This window comes from Pituophis catenifer, unplaced genomic scaffold, assembly GCF_029215685.1.
Source record: "Pituophis catenifer annectens isolate HBS135680 unplaced genomic scaffold, rPitCat1.0.hap2 SCAF_6, whole genome shotgun sequence".
NCBI lineage: Eukaryota > Metazoa > Chordata > Lepidosauria > Squamata > Colubridae > Pituophis > Pituophis catenifer.
In genome coordinates, this window is record NW_027256886.1 from 38,166,965 (window position 1) to 38,183,965 (window position 17,001).

General features: G+C 34.5%; 1 protein-coding gene across 1 annotated transcript; it reads right to left on the reverse strand.

The window, feature by feature from the left end:
- Positions 1–3,939: 3,939 nt before the first annotated feature.
- TBCCD1 (TBCC domain containing 1) lies at positions 3,940–16,969 on the reverse strand. Its single transcript, XM_070945440.1, has 8 exons — positions 16,887–16,969; positions 11,943–12,302; positions 11,516–11,665; positions 9,832–10,198; positions 8,378–8,564; positions 7,765–8,262; positions 5,587–5,745; positions 3,940–4,324 (listed from the first exon to the last, which is right to left on the reverse strand). Exons 2-7 carry the CDS (start codon positions 12,276–12,278, stop codon positions 5,616–5,618), a joined length of 1,668 nt encoding a protein of 555 aa, XP_070801541.1. The 5' UTR covers positions 12,279–12,302; positions 16,887–16,969; the 3' UTR covers positions 3,940–4,324; positions 5,587–5,615.
- Between the last annotated feature and the right edge of the window lie 32 nt (positions 16,970–17,001).

Sequence of the window (17,001 nt, forward strand, 5' to 3'; positions counted from 1 at the left end):
TTTTAAACTTAAAAAAAGGAAACGTGAAGCAAACCATCTGGGGAGAGGAGTGGGTTAGCCCTTCAGAAGTTTGCACAGAGACACACAGAGAGCTGTTTTCCCAATAAAAAGTGCACAAATCCAACCTCGGACTAAAATATTTATTGGTACAAATACATCCGAATGGGAATTTTCACTAAAAAAGTGGTGCAAGGGGAAAAGGAACTCTGGAGTTTTGTACTAATTAGTTCACAGGTTGGAGAAAATACAATAGCAGTGGATATGGGATATGGGAAACTACTAGCATTTTACACACAAATAGGTACTAAAATATCACTGCAGCTATAGCACATCAAATGTAGATGCCTAATGTAGAAAAGGAGAAACTGTTCAGATGTAGGAGACAAAACAATGTTGAGCAAAGTCCCCCTGAGCTTTGCCCGATACAAATCTGTTAGATCTGGGAATTTTGTGTTTGAAAGCTCCTTCCTGTGAATGATAGTTTCTCTGCACATATTTTGAAATGCTTTCAACTTATGTATCAGAATGATAGTTAAACGTGAACCTCTCTGGGGAAACTTATTTAAAACAAACACGGGAGAGCATCCAACTAGGTACTTCTCTAGTTCAAATTGAGTGATACAATTTCAAACAAACACCTTCAGTTAATTGCTCAGAGTATATTCTTTTTATAAGTTTAAGGTAAGCCATTCTCAAGGAACTGTTCAAAGGTAGTTTTTGTAAATCAACCCCAAAATCCAAAGCACCAAGGAAATCTTCCTTTTTCTTTTTGTTCATTTACCCTCACTCTCACAGTAAGCTGTGGATAGTGATGAACTGCCCTGCTGAGATTCTAATCTTGAACTTACTCAGTTAGTAAACAATTGGGCCTGTTGACTAACATGAAGGAAATGATATCTGTACCTGGGTGGCACTGCAGATTAAAGTGATCGTCTAGCTAGATTTACCCCTGTAATTTCAACAGCTGGAAATACTTGTTCTCTGCATGGAACATACTGGTCTTAGTGCAAGACTAAATCTTCATTTCAAGATCACCCCAGTAAGTCTCAGAACGTCTATATTTTATCTTCCACAGAATGAAGCAAACAAACATCAAAAAAGTAAGGTGTATCCCAATACTCTCAATGATGCCATCTTCAAATACTGACAGACCTTAATTTGACAAAATAGTATCTATTTCGATGAAAGCTAGAAAAATTCACTAAGAGTTTCAGGCATTCATTTATTCCCTAACAGTTTGCTTTCTAACAGAAGGTGGGAAACCTCCCTCATCTACTCTCCTTTTTATCTCAGTTCTGCCAAGCTCACCAGCAGGTTGAATCTTGAGATGTCATCTTCTTACAAACAAAAGGACAAAGAAAGATATCCTTAGACTGAAACCATAACTTACCCTGTTTCCAGTTTTAAACATGATCAATGTTGGGTGTAATATTCCTAAAGAAAAGAGACTAGAAGTAACTGCAAGAGCTCAAACCAGGAAGCCTCATTTTATAATGGGCTCATTTTTTAGGATAAATGTTTGCTTTGTCATGAAAATGGGATTCCAAAATTGACTCAGTGATTCTGGGGCTATTCAGAAGTTCTAGAAAAACAAAGAGGATTATAAAATAAAAGCAAGCCTCACTGCTTCATTTCTCCCTTTATTTTTCCTCATTCTAATGTATTAGGCTTGTGAATGCATTGCTGAGTCAGAACTCCAAACTCCTGTCAAAAATACTCAAAATAAAAAGTGCTTGCAGCTCCTATTGAGTGATGGCAACAGTTCCTCTGTTTTGATTACATATAATGATGGATTCAACTAAAGGAAGCCTCAGTGGAGCATAATGCCAGAAAACATGGGAAACAGGCATAAATGAGGAAAGTAGCCTGGTGAGCTATTATTCTATGGAGCAATCGTTTTAACTGAAGTAATATGCTTGCCATTGAGTACAGTACTGTATCTTCCTAGCTGTTGCATTCTAATGTATTTGTTTGCAAACTCCCAAGGAAAAGGCTACAAATGGCTCTGATCTTTTGTTGTAGATTTAGCTAACTAAAATATTTCTTGAATAACTCATAAAAATACTGCTTATAGCTGATAAGTTTCTAAACAGACTTGATTTACACATTACATTTTGAGAAAATGCAGGCAGTTCTTATTTAGTGACCAAAATTAAGGCCAGAAATTCAGCCACTAAGTGAAATCATTATTAACTGAAACCGCAACTGTGTTTATGATCTCACTTCAGGTTTCTTTTGTTTTACCAATCTACAAAGGTCATAAATATGAGGAGTGGTCACATATTTGCTTTTTTATCACTGTCATACTGGAAATACTAAACAAGGCAGTTGTTAAATAAGAACTACTTGTATATATAAAACTGGTGTTATATAGTTTTGGGTATTGGTCACAGAATATTTTCAAACTTGCTATTTTTTAATTAGCTAATAGAATCTATTAGATTCTATTAGCAAGGATTTCAGTATGTGTGTCTTGGGATACTGCTTCATAGGATCTGACCAAGGACAATAGGTGGACAATGTTCTAGAAATTTTCAGCAGAATTCAGAATAGTTCAAGGCATGGAGACAGTGGACATGGTTCATCTTTTTTTCCCCTCAACTCACTAGGAAAATAGCAAGCCTTAAAACAACAAACCCAAGTTTTATCGGAGCATGCTAGGATATCTAACCTGGAGATTAACTTGCAAATCAACATACCATTGCCTACATTCCATCACCTCAGAGATGTAAACTGTGTATTTCCAACCTATGCAATTGTAAAAAAGAAAATCCCATGCTAAGATCATTATAAAAGGGACAGGAAATAAAAATCCCTTTCTATATATCCACTTCTGCAGAACTATTTTGGTTTTGCATTTGAAAAAGAATGCAGCAAAACTGGAAAAGTGCAGAAAAAGGCAACCTTGCTTATTTTCTTATAAGAAATGTTTAGCACTCATTAGCTTGGAAAAAGACAACTCATAACTCATGTCAGAAGCACTGAAGCCCTTCTGGGTTGAAAGGATTAGCCACAATTGCCCACGGACACCCAGACGGGAGCTCCTTTCATGTCCCTAGCAGGAGCTGGAGCAAAGGACAGGAGCTCACCCTGCCCCACAGCAGCACGCAGGTTTCAAAAACAAGCTTGCTACCCTCCAACCCAGTGGAGGGTAGCAACACATGTGAGTCATGTGTTCCTACAAGACAACTGAAGGAAAATATATATATAATCATACAAATTTGAAATCATGCTTAGCAGGTAGCGAAAGCAGATTCTCCCCATTCTAATACACAAGGACTACCAGCCATCTAATGCAGGTATTTGGAAGGAGGTTTAGAACAAATGAAAATACTTTCTATGTGATGCATAATTAATTTGTAGAATAAATCACGTTACACATAAGACAAAAAAGCAGGATGGTTGTTAACTCCAATGGCTTTAAAGAGAGATTAGAAAAATGCATTGAGCTCAACTCTATCGAGATATAGGTCTTGAAGATTCAGTATTACCTATGGGTTGAGCTAATATTTTGTCAAGGGGGAGTTTCAGAAGCACATCAGTGGGAGTATTTTTCCTTTATTTGCTGGTGAACACTGAAGAAAAAAACCAGCCATCTGCCACTCACAGAAATAGTTTTTCTTTTCTACCTTTGAAACTCAATTCAGGTCAGCTTCAATAGCTGACCTGAAATTCTAGTGTTGCAAAAATTGGAGGGAGAGGGGGGGGGGGGAGGAGAAGAATCCCTAGATCTACCTCCTTCTTTCAAAATGGAAGAAATAGTAATATTAAAAGATGACCACTGAAATAATTTAGTTTTGACTGGTTAGTTATGACTAACTTAAATCTGTACAGTTCAATGGGCCTACTTTAAGCCTGAATTCAATCCATTGCATCCAAGACCCTTTTCCCAAAATATATGGAAGGTGATTAAATCATTAAAGAAAACAAGGCACAAAATATCATTGTGTCAATTTAATTAAACAACTGATATAAAATATATTTAGAAACATTAATATAAACAATATTTAATTAATAACAAAAAAATAATTAACCCAGCAGTCAGAGCACTACCACTATCTTTACATCAAGAAAGTAACACCTTTTCCTGCACATTTAAGTGTGCTAGGAATCTACATTTTGCTCTCAAGTATACAATAAGTGTTAATAGCAAGATCCTCCTATAAAGATCCACAACTGATGATATCATACAGTGTGAAATACGCAGTAACATCCACTTCCTTCTTGATAATGCCATTAAGCAAATTCATGTTTCTAAACTTCAAGTTGGCCCCAGTCTATTGTGAGGGAAATACTTTTCATTTGGCACAGTGCATCTCCAGAACTATAACAAAACAAATAGAGTTAAATTGTTGAATCAGCAGTCTCATCACATTCCAATCACATGGTAGTAGCAGTTTATTTGATAATTTCAATCACAAATACACAAATCACAAAAACAACAATAACAATAATAGTAGGATGCTGTTTCAGACCCTGGAAAGACTGAGTGGTTCTAGGTTTTGGAGCCACCTAGTTGTAGTACTATGACATCTTTGGTGCTGGGTGAGGTTGCATTATCCCAAATTTATCGGTGTGTAATCTAGGAGTCCTCCTGGACTTGTGGCAGTCATGCTAGCAGGGCCTTTGCACAGCTTCATGTTGTGTACCAGTTGTACCTATCCCTGGATCAGATCATTCTGTTCATAGTCACTCATGCCCTAGTCATCTTCCAACTGGACTACCATAATGTATTCTAGATGGGACTGCCCTTGAAGAATACCTGGAAGCTTCAGTTGGGACAGAAAGCAACAACAAAGGCAGTTCTAGAACATTACATGTTACGCCTCTGCTCCACGGGCTATATTGGTTCAGAGTTTTGGCATGGGGCAGTTTATCTGAGAATCTACCTCTCTCCAACAACATCTACTCATCCCATCAGTTCTGGCAGAGAAGACACGATGCAGGTCCTATCTGTTAGGGAACAACACTTGGCAGCACGTCTTCTCTGCTATGGCACCTGCCTTATGTAACATTCTCCCCCTTAAAGTGAGTTTTGCTCCATCCCTGTTAATATTCCAGAAATCTCTCAAGACCTGGCTTTGCCATCAGGTCTGGGGGTCACAGAGGACAGGTGAGATCTTCTTAATAGTAGTTTTATGTATTAGTTAAACAATAACTGAATGTTAACACTGGAAAGAGACAAAACCCTTAAGCATGAAGATTGCAATAGGCTGAACACAATGATAAAAGAAAGATACTAGGGCAGTCAGTAAAACAGAAATGGAGAATGTAAGAGATGAGATACAGAAACTGCTTAAATAAGTCTTTGCTAAGTGATACAGTTTGACAGAAAAAATGATAGTTGTCTGTAGATATATAGAAGTAGGCACCAATTAATTAATAAAACAACTATTAGGATACATCCAACACATCTCTCATTCTAAAACAAAAAGGCATTGCAAATCGATGCCTCTGGAACATTTATGAAAAAAATATATCACCATAGCCTGTCAACTTTTGACCTAACTTACTGAACAATTGTCCATATTATATTATAATACGAAGTTTTTATGTGTGCAGTATAAATGTGACCTTTGAACTCACCTGATGATTTGGTTGCTTCAAGGATTCTCCTATCCTGCTGCCTGTTTAGATCCTGCAGCAGGAAGTACCAAGCTATCAAGCTGTTGACGGCTGCCTGTGTGGACTAGCCATTCATAGAATTTGTTCTCCACTAACATCTGAAATGTCTTCCTCTGATTCCTGAAACCAGGGAAAGGATTAGTTCTGTACTATATACATTTGTGTAAATATTCCTATTGCTAGGTCTTTTCTTCAATAAACATACACCTGCCCATATTTTTTTTATCATTATTAAAGGATTTAATTTATTGTGATATGGTTCAGATTTTTATGACATGTAAGATTTTATAAGATTTTTATAATATTAAAATAAAACAGAATCATTTAAACCTATATAAAAACTTACTATCAAGAAAATGTTTCAAAAAATATTTCAGCAAGTTATTGTGTTGCTAATGGTTACAGTGTTGGACTACGAATCAGGAGACTCAAGTTTGTCCGTGGAATATAAATCTAACAAATCTGTAAAAGTGGTTTCATTAATTTTTTCACACCTAGTGGCTATGTCATAAAACTAAAAAATGAATCACGTAGAATGAAACAAAATTTTAAAATCAACTTTTTTATTAAGCACTACTAAGCAATATATTCCTGCAAAATAGACACAGCTGGGTCTGTCCATGATGATAGCTGCTAAGACTGTTTATGCTTCTTACTGAAAATTACACTCTTTTTTAGTAGAATGGTAGATCATATAATGTGAATATACACCAATGTAAGGTTTACAAAACAAGTCTGATATTAATTCAATCTAGAAATGAATTATGAACCATAATTCTACATAGAGATTTGTATCACACCTGAAATTTGGATTTCTCTTTGCCTAAGACTTTAGAATATTGCTTGATCTGTTATAATAAAGACAGGCTTCCCCAAATTAAATAGAAGTTCACGTTGTTTAGTTTGAGTGATGCTTCTTTCAGTAATTCCCTTTGATAATAATTATCTGATGTTAACAAGAGTTTTGAAGGGTTTAATATAATATAGTTGATATAATTCCACCTTTATATGTGGCACTAATCTAATGTTACTTTTAAAATTCTTATTCAACTTGTAAACTTCTTCAATCGCTTTTTGTTCCTTTCTTTTTCACTTTTCCTTGGTTGCATTTTTAAATATATATTACAATAAAAATTATTTTGTTTTTATATTCTTTATGGTTACATTATATTTATATCTTTTATATTTCTTTCTATGGATATATTTGTCTCAAAAAAGACAAATAATAATAAGAATAATAAGATGTATTATGTATGTTTGTTCTTAAAACTAAGTCAAGTGTATAAACTTGAAGAGTATAGTTTATTTATTCATATAACTTAGCACATTTACTTATTTTCTATGAAATTTCATGACATTTGCCTTCTTATGAATAACAAGCAAATAGTTAATATAAAAACAAAATAATTCATTTTTATAATTTTTACACATATGAGGGTAATAGGCAGAAGCCTAGATTTTTTTCATTTCTTCCATCTTTTTCTAGGCTTTACATCTCCAATTTAGTACTTACGTTCAACTCATTTTGTATATATGTATGTGTGTAATAAAACAGCCTTGTTAAAAGTATGGAAAAAATAATTTCTATTTATTATTTTTAAAATTATTTTATTCTATTGAGCTCCTCTAATCAACCAAAAATATTCAAAATATTTATTATTAAAATAATTCATTAAAATTAATAGGAATAGAAAGGACAAAAAAAATGCACCCCCCAAAATGCATTACATGTCTTGATACCCTAGTGGCTCCCCTCCATTCAGAAGATATCACCATGTGACTGCCTGCACCCTGAAGTATTCAAAAGATTTTTTTAAAAAAATAAAAATAAAAATAAAAAGTAGAGTGCCTTGATTGCAAAAGAATTATTCATCCCCATTTATGGTGTGTAAGATATTTTGCCCATTAATTTTCTAAATTTTAATTTGAAGCCAAGAAACTGGGTTTACTTGATAAAACTTAAAAACACAGATTAATAAAAGAATCAGTTGTCCTTGGGACTACAAGTCAAGAGAAAAGAAAAAAACAATACCTACACAACAAATTTTAATTATTAAATTGCATTAATATTGATGCATTTAATACTAAAGCCATTACAACACCTGACTCTGCTTTCCTGGAAAATTAACTGTTACTTACTTGGTCAGGTCTGTTTCCTTCACTGTTTTCTGCCAGATTCGTATCCTCTGTTCCCGTTGGCTCAGGGCTTTCTGATATGCAGGTGGCAGACCACCAGGTATTTCTGTTGTGTCTCCCTCCATTTCAAATGGAACAACAAAGGGGTAAAATTCTGAGGGTGGAAGAAGTCTGAATTCCTGCCTATCAGAGTTTTCTTTACATACGATCATTGGATTATCCCAATTGTTAGGCACAGTAGCTAGGCCAGTTCTGCCCATGTGATCCTCAAGCATTGGATAATGGGTATGGAAGGGAGCAAAAGTTATTGCTTGGTTACCCAATAATATAAGAGGTCTAGTTGGAGTGAGAACATGCAAAGTGCAACCAGTCGTAGATGACAGAGATAGGCGATGGCAAACAGCAACAAGTCTGACATTGTCACAACTATGGAGATGTACTACAGTTTGCACTGGACCAAGGACCAAGGTGCTATTCCTGCATTTTTCTATGGTTACAGACCTGAAAAAGAGGAAAAACAGCCAATAATAGAAGGCTGAAAACAACAAAATACAATCATACATGTATGTACCTTTTATATTAGGTTGCAAATACTGGCAACTGAAAAATAACTTACCTCAGTGGAGATAGTAAATAGATAAAAGATTCACAGCACCGATGAATCTTCACATGAGTATCTTCTAGGGTAACAGAGCTCTTTGCTAATGTTTGTTTGTATACCTGACTCATCACAATCACACGATGAACTGAAGGGACTATGTGAATATTACAGGCTATCTTAGCTCGTTTAGTTGTTCCTTCAACTGGAAGAATTATAAAAATATTAGTTTTTAAAAATAGTTCTATTGAAGCCAAAATCTCTCATTTAGCTGTATCTTACTGTATTTCCCAAAGAAAGAAAACCCTTCAATATTCAATATTCACAAATATATTCTAGTCAAGCTGGTTGGAATAATTTGAAAAGCACTTAATTTTCTTGTACAAATTGTTAAGATTTTATGCTGTATGCCTGATATTTATGTGCAGTGCTTTGAAATTCTTTTTATAACAAAGGCATGGCTTTCGGAATATTTAAACAAAAACAAAACAAAAAGTTACATTTCTTTCTGGTATGTTACATACCCCAAGCAGTAAGGATTTTTATTATGAAATTAAGTCATAAAACTCACCAATTTATTACCAAATCAAAAGCACTAAAATGTCTACACATTGACTATATTTTCCCTCTTAATGGTATTATGGAAATATTGAGCAGTAGTCAAAATACATGTTACATGACTTTAAAACTTCATATAACTACCTATTCTCAACTCAGGCAAATATGCATTAGAAGCTAATAATTCACTATTTCAGATCCTGTTTAACTTTGTAAATCTTATATTTCCTTTTTTTTTTTTTTTTAAATTTGATTTATATGCCGCCCTTCTCCGAAGACTCAGGGCGGCTTACAATGTGCTCAGCAATAGCCTTCATCCTTTTGTATATTTATACAAAGTCAGCTTATTGCCCCCACAAACTGGGTCCTCATTTCACCTACCTTAGAAAGGATGGAAGGCTGAGTCAACCTTGAGCCTTGGCGAGATTCGAACCCTGCAGTAATTGCAGGCAGCTGGTCTTAAGCAGCTTAATAACAGGGTGCCTTAAACCCTTGTACTACCAAGGCTCTTTACATTGTCATAAAGCTGTGAAAATGACTGTATTAGGACTGTATTTAAAAAGTCTTAATTAGGACAGTGTCCAGCAAGAACAATAAGAAAAAAGTAGTACTGTAGTGTCAGAAGTCCAGGATTTAGCATCCTGGAACCTACCAAAGTTTTTACCAAAACTGAGTTTGTGATTCCTAAGTGGAAATGCTCCAAAAACTCCTATATACATTTTAATTGGCATCTTACCTTCATAATAAAAATGTTTAAGTTCCTGAAGTTTATTATTAAATAATATTCTTATTAAATAAATTTAACAACTTTGGGATGTAAATTTTAACTCAAATATTGATTAAATCTGGGTAGTCATAATGGAGACATCCTATCAAATAGTTAGTAGGAACTCTATGATCAGAAATAATTGTACCTTGCTGTGCCCATGCAAGCTTTCTTCCAGATGTGAGGCAGGCTGTTGCCCCAAATGGGTTCCCAGTCAGACAAGCCCTCAGCCATGATTCGAATTTGGCACAGGAGAAGGCTTTGGAAAGTTTCGAGAAGCCACTCTTGGCATGCAATGGCTGCCAAAGTGCAAGTTCATGAAGAGGGTGGACAGTCCTATTTTGATTCACACTTCCTTCAATAAGGAAACTAAGAGCTTGAACAGCTTTGGATGATAGCAGGCTGCTGTGCATAGAATGAGAGGAGGCACTGAGCTGATCTGGGTCCAGTAACAATTCCAGAAGATCCTGGAGATGGTTTTCAACAAAGTCATGGTGGTAGTTGTCATTCCAATTCTTCAAACCAAGCATAAGAACAAATATTAGAGACCAGAATCAATCCACAAAATCACATGTATATACTGTTCTCTTAGTTTAAGCGATTTCTATGTGGAACTGATACCAAGCTTTCATCCACAGAAGTTCATTGAATAATCCTGAGCCAATCATTCTCTCTCACCTTATCCTACATCACAGGGTTGTTGTTAGGCAATAAAATAGAAAGATGCAGCTCTATGTATGCTATTTTATGTTTTAAGAAAGTCCAGATATAAATGTAATAAATGAATAAACGAAGTAATATATAAGTAGAAATCAATGCGCAAATTACTTATCAAATCTTTTCTTGTTCACTTGCTAGAAACTACATTACGCATCTAATATAAAAAGCAGCAGAGAGTAGTCTCCAATTTCTTTACATACTTATGATCAATGTCAGAATAAAAAAATGAAAAAAATGACTTATGACCATTTTTCACACTTACGACCATTGCAGTGTCCCATTGTCAGATGTTCAGAATTCAAATACTTGGCAAGCAACTCATATTTATGATGGTTGCAGTGTCCCAGAGTCATGTGAACACCTTTTGTGACCTTCTGACAAGCAAAGTCAATGGGGAAGCCAGATTCACTTAACAACTGTGTTGCTAATTTAATAACCAGTGATTCACTTAACAACTGCAGTAATAAAAGTTGTAAAATGGGACACATAACAATTTTTTCGTTTAACAACAGAAATTTTGGGCTCAATTGTGGTAATCAGTCAAGGACTACCTGCACATTAAATGATACAAAGAAAAATATATAAAGTGGTATTAAGAGATGTGAGAAGGTGCTTTGATGAAAGTCCATCAATTTATAGTGCATATTCTATTCTATGCATCACTGAGAAAGAGGAAAGATCTACAGATTTAGCACTGATTGTTTTATCATAGTTCATAGTAACTGGGGATAATGGCAGTTGAAAATTCAACATATTCTGTGGGTACTAGATAGAAGGCTGATTTTGATCAAACCATTAACTAAACAGCAGATACTTGGTAACAGTACTGTAGTTACACAGTTTGCTAAATCAACTTAATTGTATTATTATTTTCTTAATTTTTGCTTTGAATTTATACATAGATATCAAATATTATTTTATAGGTGTTTATATTATATATAATGCCCCTTTTTTATAAAAACACTTAATTATTTCAGTATGCAATGTAAATGTATGAAAAAAATGGAAGTACATTACAACTTAACAAGTTATTCTTACATTATCTTCAAATAAAAGCATAAAGCATCCTTCTACAGGGAGAGATTTTTGGAGGAAAGCAGTTCAAACAATACCTTAATCTGATTGGCAGATTCTTTTAGCCCACTGTAAGACTTAGATTTAGGATTTGGCCACTCATCTCCAAGAAGGGATGTCCTCAAAGAAACCTTGTTTAATTGCTGAATATAAAGGAACAGCAGGAACTGAAGAGTATCCACGGATAACTAAGGAAGGATTCAAAAAGAATATAAACACAAATAGAATATTTAGTACAGTTATTTTTCATTTAGAAAATTGTACTTCAATGGAATAGATAGATAGATCATTGCTTAAATTTCAAATAGTCTAAATTATTCTAAAAACAAAACAGTGTTTGGTCCAGAAAGAAATAAACCATTTTGGGGCAATGATTGCATTGGACATCAGAACCAACACAAAAAATTATGAACAATAAAAATTTAGATTCCATAAAAATATATTAAAAATACAATTAATTCATACCCGATTCCTTTGCTTCTCTGTCTCTTCCTCAGTTGTGCAGCTAGATATCACTTCTGCCCATTCCAGTCGCTCCTCTGAAGTCTGCTCAACAAGACTGTCAAACAACTCAAAGTAAAGCCATGCCAGCTCTTTCTCTAGTTGTAGTTTCCCACAAGCAATGTGTCGCCACATAGACCAGGTAAGGTATGGATAATAGCCTTTACCAGAGCGCATTCTGACATAGGTTGACATTTTCCGAAGGTAATGCATGCTAAATTTGGAAGGAGGAGGGATTTGCAATGCTCCCACTATGAAAGGCTCCATCTTCACCCACAAACTGACCGAAGGTTTCTCCATTTTGGAAAGGTACAGTTTATATATCTGAATTTGAAAAAGCAGAAATATCACAAAATGCTGTTTCCAGACCTGTCTCCAATTCAATTATATATGAACACGAATGAATTTTCCCATATTAATTTCTCCTGATTACCTTATGTTTAAATACTTTTATTTTATACATCTTAAATTTTATCCTCGTTTATCCTATTTAAATATTTATTACAAAAATATACACATTAAATTTCAACTATTATAAGGTCAAGCAAAACTTTTGGAATCCAAGACTGCATTTTTTAAAAAAAAGTGCATTAGGCATGGTGCTAACATGAGTATTCATTGGATGATGGAAAACATCAAAATGTTCAGCCGAATTTCCCCTTTTGGATGTGCCCACTAGAGAAAGCATTAAATGTGTAAAACTACTGGAAGTGATGCTTCTTTTGCTTCATATCAACATGGAAACCTTTTGCCAAATTTCAGCAACACAATCATGAGAAATTCTGGGGGCATAAGGGCAATGAGCAATCATGGATTGCAAATTATTCAGTAGTATTCTACATAGAAAGAAAATGAGTAATATGACATTTTAACTTCTGTATTTAATATAGACTTGCCAAATAGCGGGTCCTGTATGGCCCTTGTTCATAAGTAATTTTGAACAGCAGCTAAATTATAATGGAGCCAGAGCTTAGAACCTTAAGAGCAGCTTTGGCTTATTAATCCTTTCTCTCTCATACAAACAATGTAAGATTTTGAACGGTCCTTTTTTACTTATTCACCTCAGCAGTTCATTCAAAGGAGCAAATGAAGAAAACATTGTTAAAGTTCCCTTTTATAATTATTCGTTAAATACAGTAATCTCTTTACCTTCCTTGCTAGAATCATATTCGTTCTAGTAATTTCTCTAGCAACGACCTTGAACTAGAGTTACTTGCACAAAGTCATAGTAAGTGGTCTGAATCTGGGGCTATATAGTAAAGAACATTTGGGAGACCAATCTGAATCAATCCATCAATCATCCAAGAATTTGCATTTTCATAAATATTTCCATTTAAAAAATAAAACCAAAGCACATTTCAAGTTCATTCAATGGTAAAACAAACTATTAGTCTAACAATATAGCCTTATCCTGATTTCTGAAATTTGGGAAATTGTTTTATTTTATTTTATTCTGAAGTTTCCAGCCTTATTTTAAACACTCTGACTGTTGGTTTGAATATGTTGCATCTCTTGTAAATTGCCACTAGGTAAAAAGCAACATTGTGTCATAACTCACTTCTAGTCAGCTCTTACAAAGAAAATATTTGTGAATTGCTTTATTTCTTGTTAAAAGAGCTTCAAAAAAAAACTATCACTGATGCTTTAGAGGTTTTAGACTTTTCTCTCCCACTTTGCTTGATATTATTTCTGAAGGATAAACCAAGAATAACAACAAAAGCAGGAATATCCAAAATCTAAATGTAAAAATAGAAAATCAAATAAAAAAAATGTTTGTAGATAATGTTAGTATTTCTGAAGATTTTAAATACAGACATATCTCAACTGCAGTTTGAATTAAGTGCATTTCAATTAGTGTCAACAAAAAATTAGTGGGCTCATGTTAATGCAGTCATCATGACATAGGATGTCATTAATTTTAAAAAAACAAGACAAAATTTAAACAAAATGTTATATTTGATATTATTTTCATTATCATGGTTTAAGAGGACAGTAGCTGTCATGAGCATCTGCGGGGGGAGGGGGTTAAAAGGAAGAAATGATGACACTATGTGATTAAATCATCCATGAGCTTATTATTTTGGCATTATTACATTTCTTACAGAAGCTGCTGAAAGCAGTTAAAATAATCTATGAAATAACCTGTTTTTACTTCAAGTGTGTTTAATTTAACTGCCTATTTATATGGTTTCAAATAAAGGAATTTTATTTACATGAAAAGCTTAACATCAGAAAAAAAATACTGTACTGCAGCTTCTGTACTATATACTATGTAAAGAAGAATGATGTCTATCAGGGGCGAGTTTCAAAACCCATCGCTACCAGTTCGCTTGTGGGTACGAGCACGCAACACTTCTGCGCATGCATAGAAGTGTCCAGGCGGGTGGGTGGTATCTATGCATAACAAATAGAACTTTCCTGCAAAAAGTCCCAGAATGTTCATTGGATATAAACTGAGTAAACAATACATGTTTCAGTTAAAGAAATACCATTTCTTCTTGAAAGTAAAAAAAATAACTGTTTCACATTCAAATTTAAAAATCATCAGAAGTCTGAAAGGGATGTAAATTATGTCTTATGCCAAATCAGGCTCTCCTACTATTCCCTGATCATTCACAAGTTAAGCATGAAATAAAATAATTAGAAATGTAATGGTACATAGTAATCCTGTGGTTTCTAAATTTATTTTACAAAAGCAATGGACCAAAGTACCAACCTGATGTCAGATCAATCAAGTTGAAACATTCATTTGTAAACATATAAATTGTATCAATTAAGAACATCAACTATATTGGAAGAATGGTGTATTTATATTTCATATATTACAGGTAGCCCTCCACTTACAACCTTTCATTTAGTGACTATTTGAAGTTACAACGGCACTGAAAAAAGTGATGTATGACCACTTTCAAATTCACAACTATTGCAGCACCCCCATGCTCATTAGATCTAATCCAGACGCTTGGCAACTGACATGTATTTATGACAGTTTTATTGTCCAGGAGTCATGTAATCACTATTTGCAACCTTCCCAGCCAGCTTCCAAGAAGCAAAGATTTGCTAACAACTGCATGATTCACCTAACAACTGCAGTGATTCATTTAACAACAGTAGCAAAAGGTCATAAAATGGGACACACTTAACTGCCTTACTTAACAATGAAGTGTTTGGGCTCAATTGTGGTTATAAATCCAGAACTATCTCTAATAAGGGAATTTTGTCAATGTTATACAGGTGGTCAACTTACAACCACAACTGAGCCCAAAATAAATATAAAGAATCTATGCATCATATTACATTCTGCTAGAGTAATTCTATAGACTGCAACTGTTCTGAAGTGGTGATATAGGGCACAAATTAATGGATATGTATCATCTTTGCTGTCAGTGCTGAGATAATCAGAATCCAGGAAGCCAAGTCATAATTTGTTAAAGAAATTGGAAAAATCACCCAGTAATATTTTGTAATGAATGCTGTAGTAATTTACTGGCTATACAGTATTTCCTAATGCATATAGATTGGTGTATCTAACTTAATAAATTAATTCAGACTTAATTGTTAAATGGTAATTTTTATGACTGTAAAAACCTGGGAAGTAAACTACATCAGTGGTATTTAAAAATATGGGAAACTATTGTTTAAAAACCCTAACAACTCAACAGCTCTAAAAACTCTTCAGTAAATAATAAATTCAGTTTAATCCAGTCAACATTTGTCTGAGAAGCAATAATACATGTTTTCTATTTACACATCATTTTTGAAAGAAAAATTAAATGCAGGTATTTGGAATGTTTGGGGGGTTTTCTCAAGAATTGTGTTTGTGTATATATATCCTTCTTTTCAAATATATTATTTGAGATTATTGGTGTTTTTCTTTTTGATTTTATTAAGTTTTTTGTTTTAGTCATGTTTTTTTGCCTTACAAACTAACAAGAAAATTAAAGCATTTTTATTCAATATTAATCTAAGATTTAATTCTCATTCTATTATTCTCAGTTGCCTCTATCAACTATTGAGGCAGTTATTGAGGTTTGTACTGCACTTTTTTGTTATTTAAAAGCCTAGTCCCTCCATCCTGATTCTGCTACTTGCTGCTGGTTTCCTTCTGCTACAAATTTGTTCTATTTGCACTTTCCATAGCATTGTGAATGGTTTGTCTCCAATTAAATAGCTCCTATAAAGGCAGGTGTGATTGAAGGTATGATTCCTTCTAAACTTTCTTCAAATTTGCCTTGCACTATTCTTGCTCTAATTTATTCCTTCTATTTTATTCCTTCTAATAGAAAATGTATTTCTTCTATTTCATTTCTATGTCTTTAAACTTCTGTACTGCTTACTGTACTAAAATTTAGGTCTGGTAAAATTTTACTATATTTGTGTTATTTGTACATACTTCACACATATGTATCTATTCAGGAAGCTTAACTGCTTTTGAAATTTAAGCGCACCGAGGCAAAACTGATGCATTCTTTGTTTCTTGGTTCAGGAGATTCTGATGTGCAAAAAGGATACAGAGTCCTTAAAATGGGAATCATGATGGAGGCTGGGAGGTAAACGAGTCTGGAATTCTTTGAGGACTGTATTTGGCCTCTTGTGAGTTCCCTTGTAGAGCAGACATGTCTGTAACTTATTTATTCCTCATTAAAACTAAGGACACGCAACCAAGGCCAATAGAACAGGAGATATACAGAAATCTGGTTAGAAGCAGATGCGAACTTTCTTCTTGTTGGGCTGTGTTGGCGGGGAGGCTTTTTGCAAGAAAAAGAAGAGGAGAGACAGAGAAGCTGCACTTCTGATACATTATTAAACAAGCGCTCACAGCATCCACTACGAAGCAAAGAGAGATGGAGTGACGAAAAAGGAGACCGAGACCGACATCACCCTCCAGGCGGAGAAAGAAACACTCACCCGCCTCTCCTCGTCGGCGCTTCTCGGACGCCAGCCGCCAAGTCGCTTTCGAACGCTCACGGCCAACTCTTTCCGCGCCTGCGCACAACGTCTGACTCAGTCACCAATAAACCCG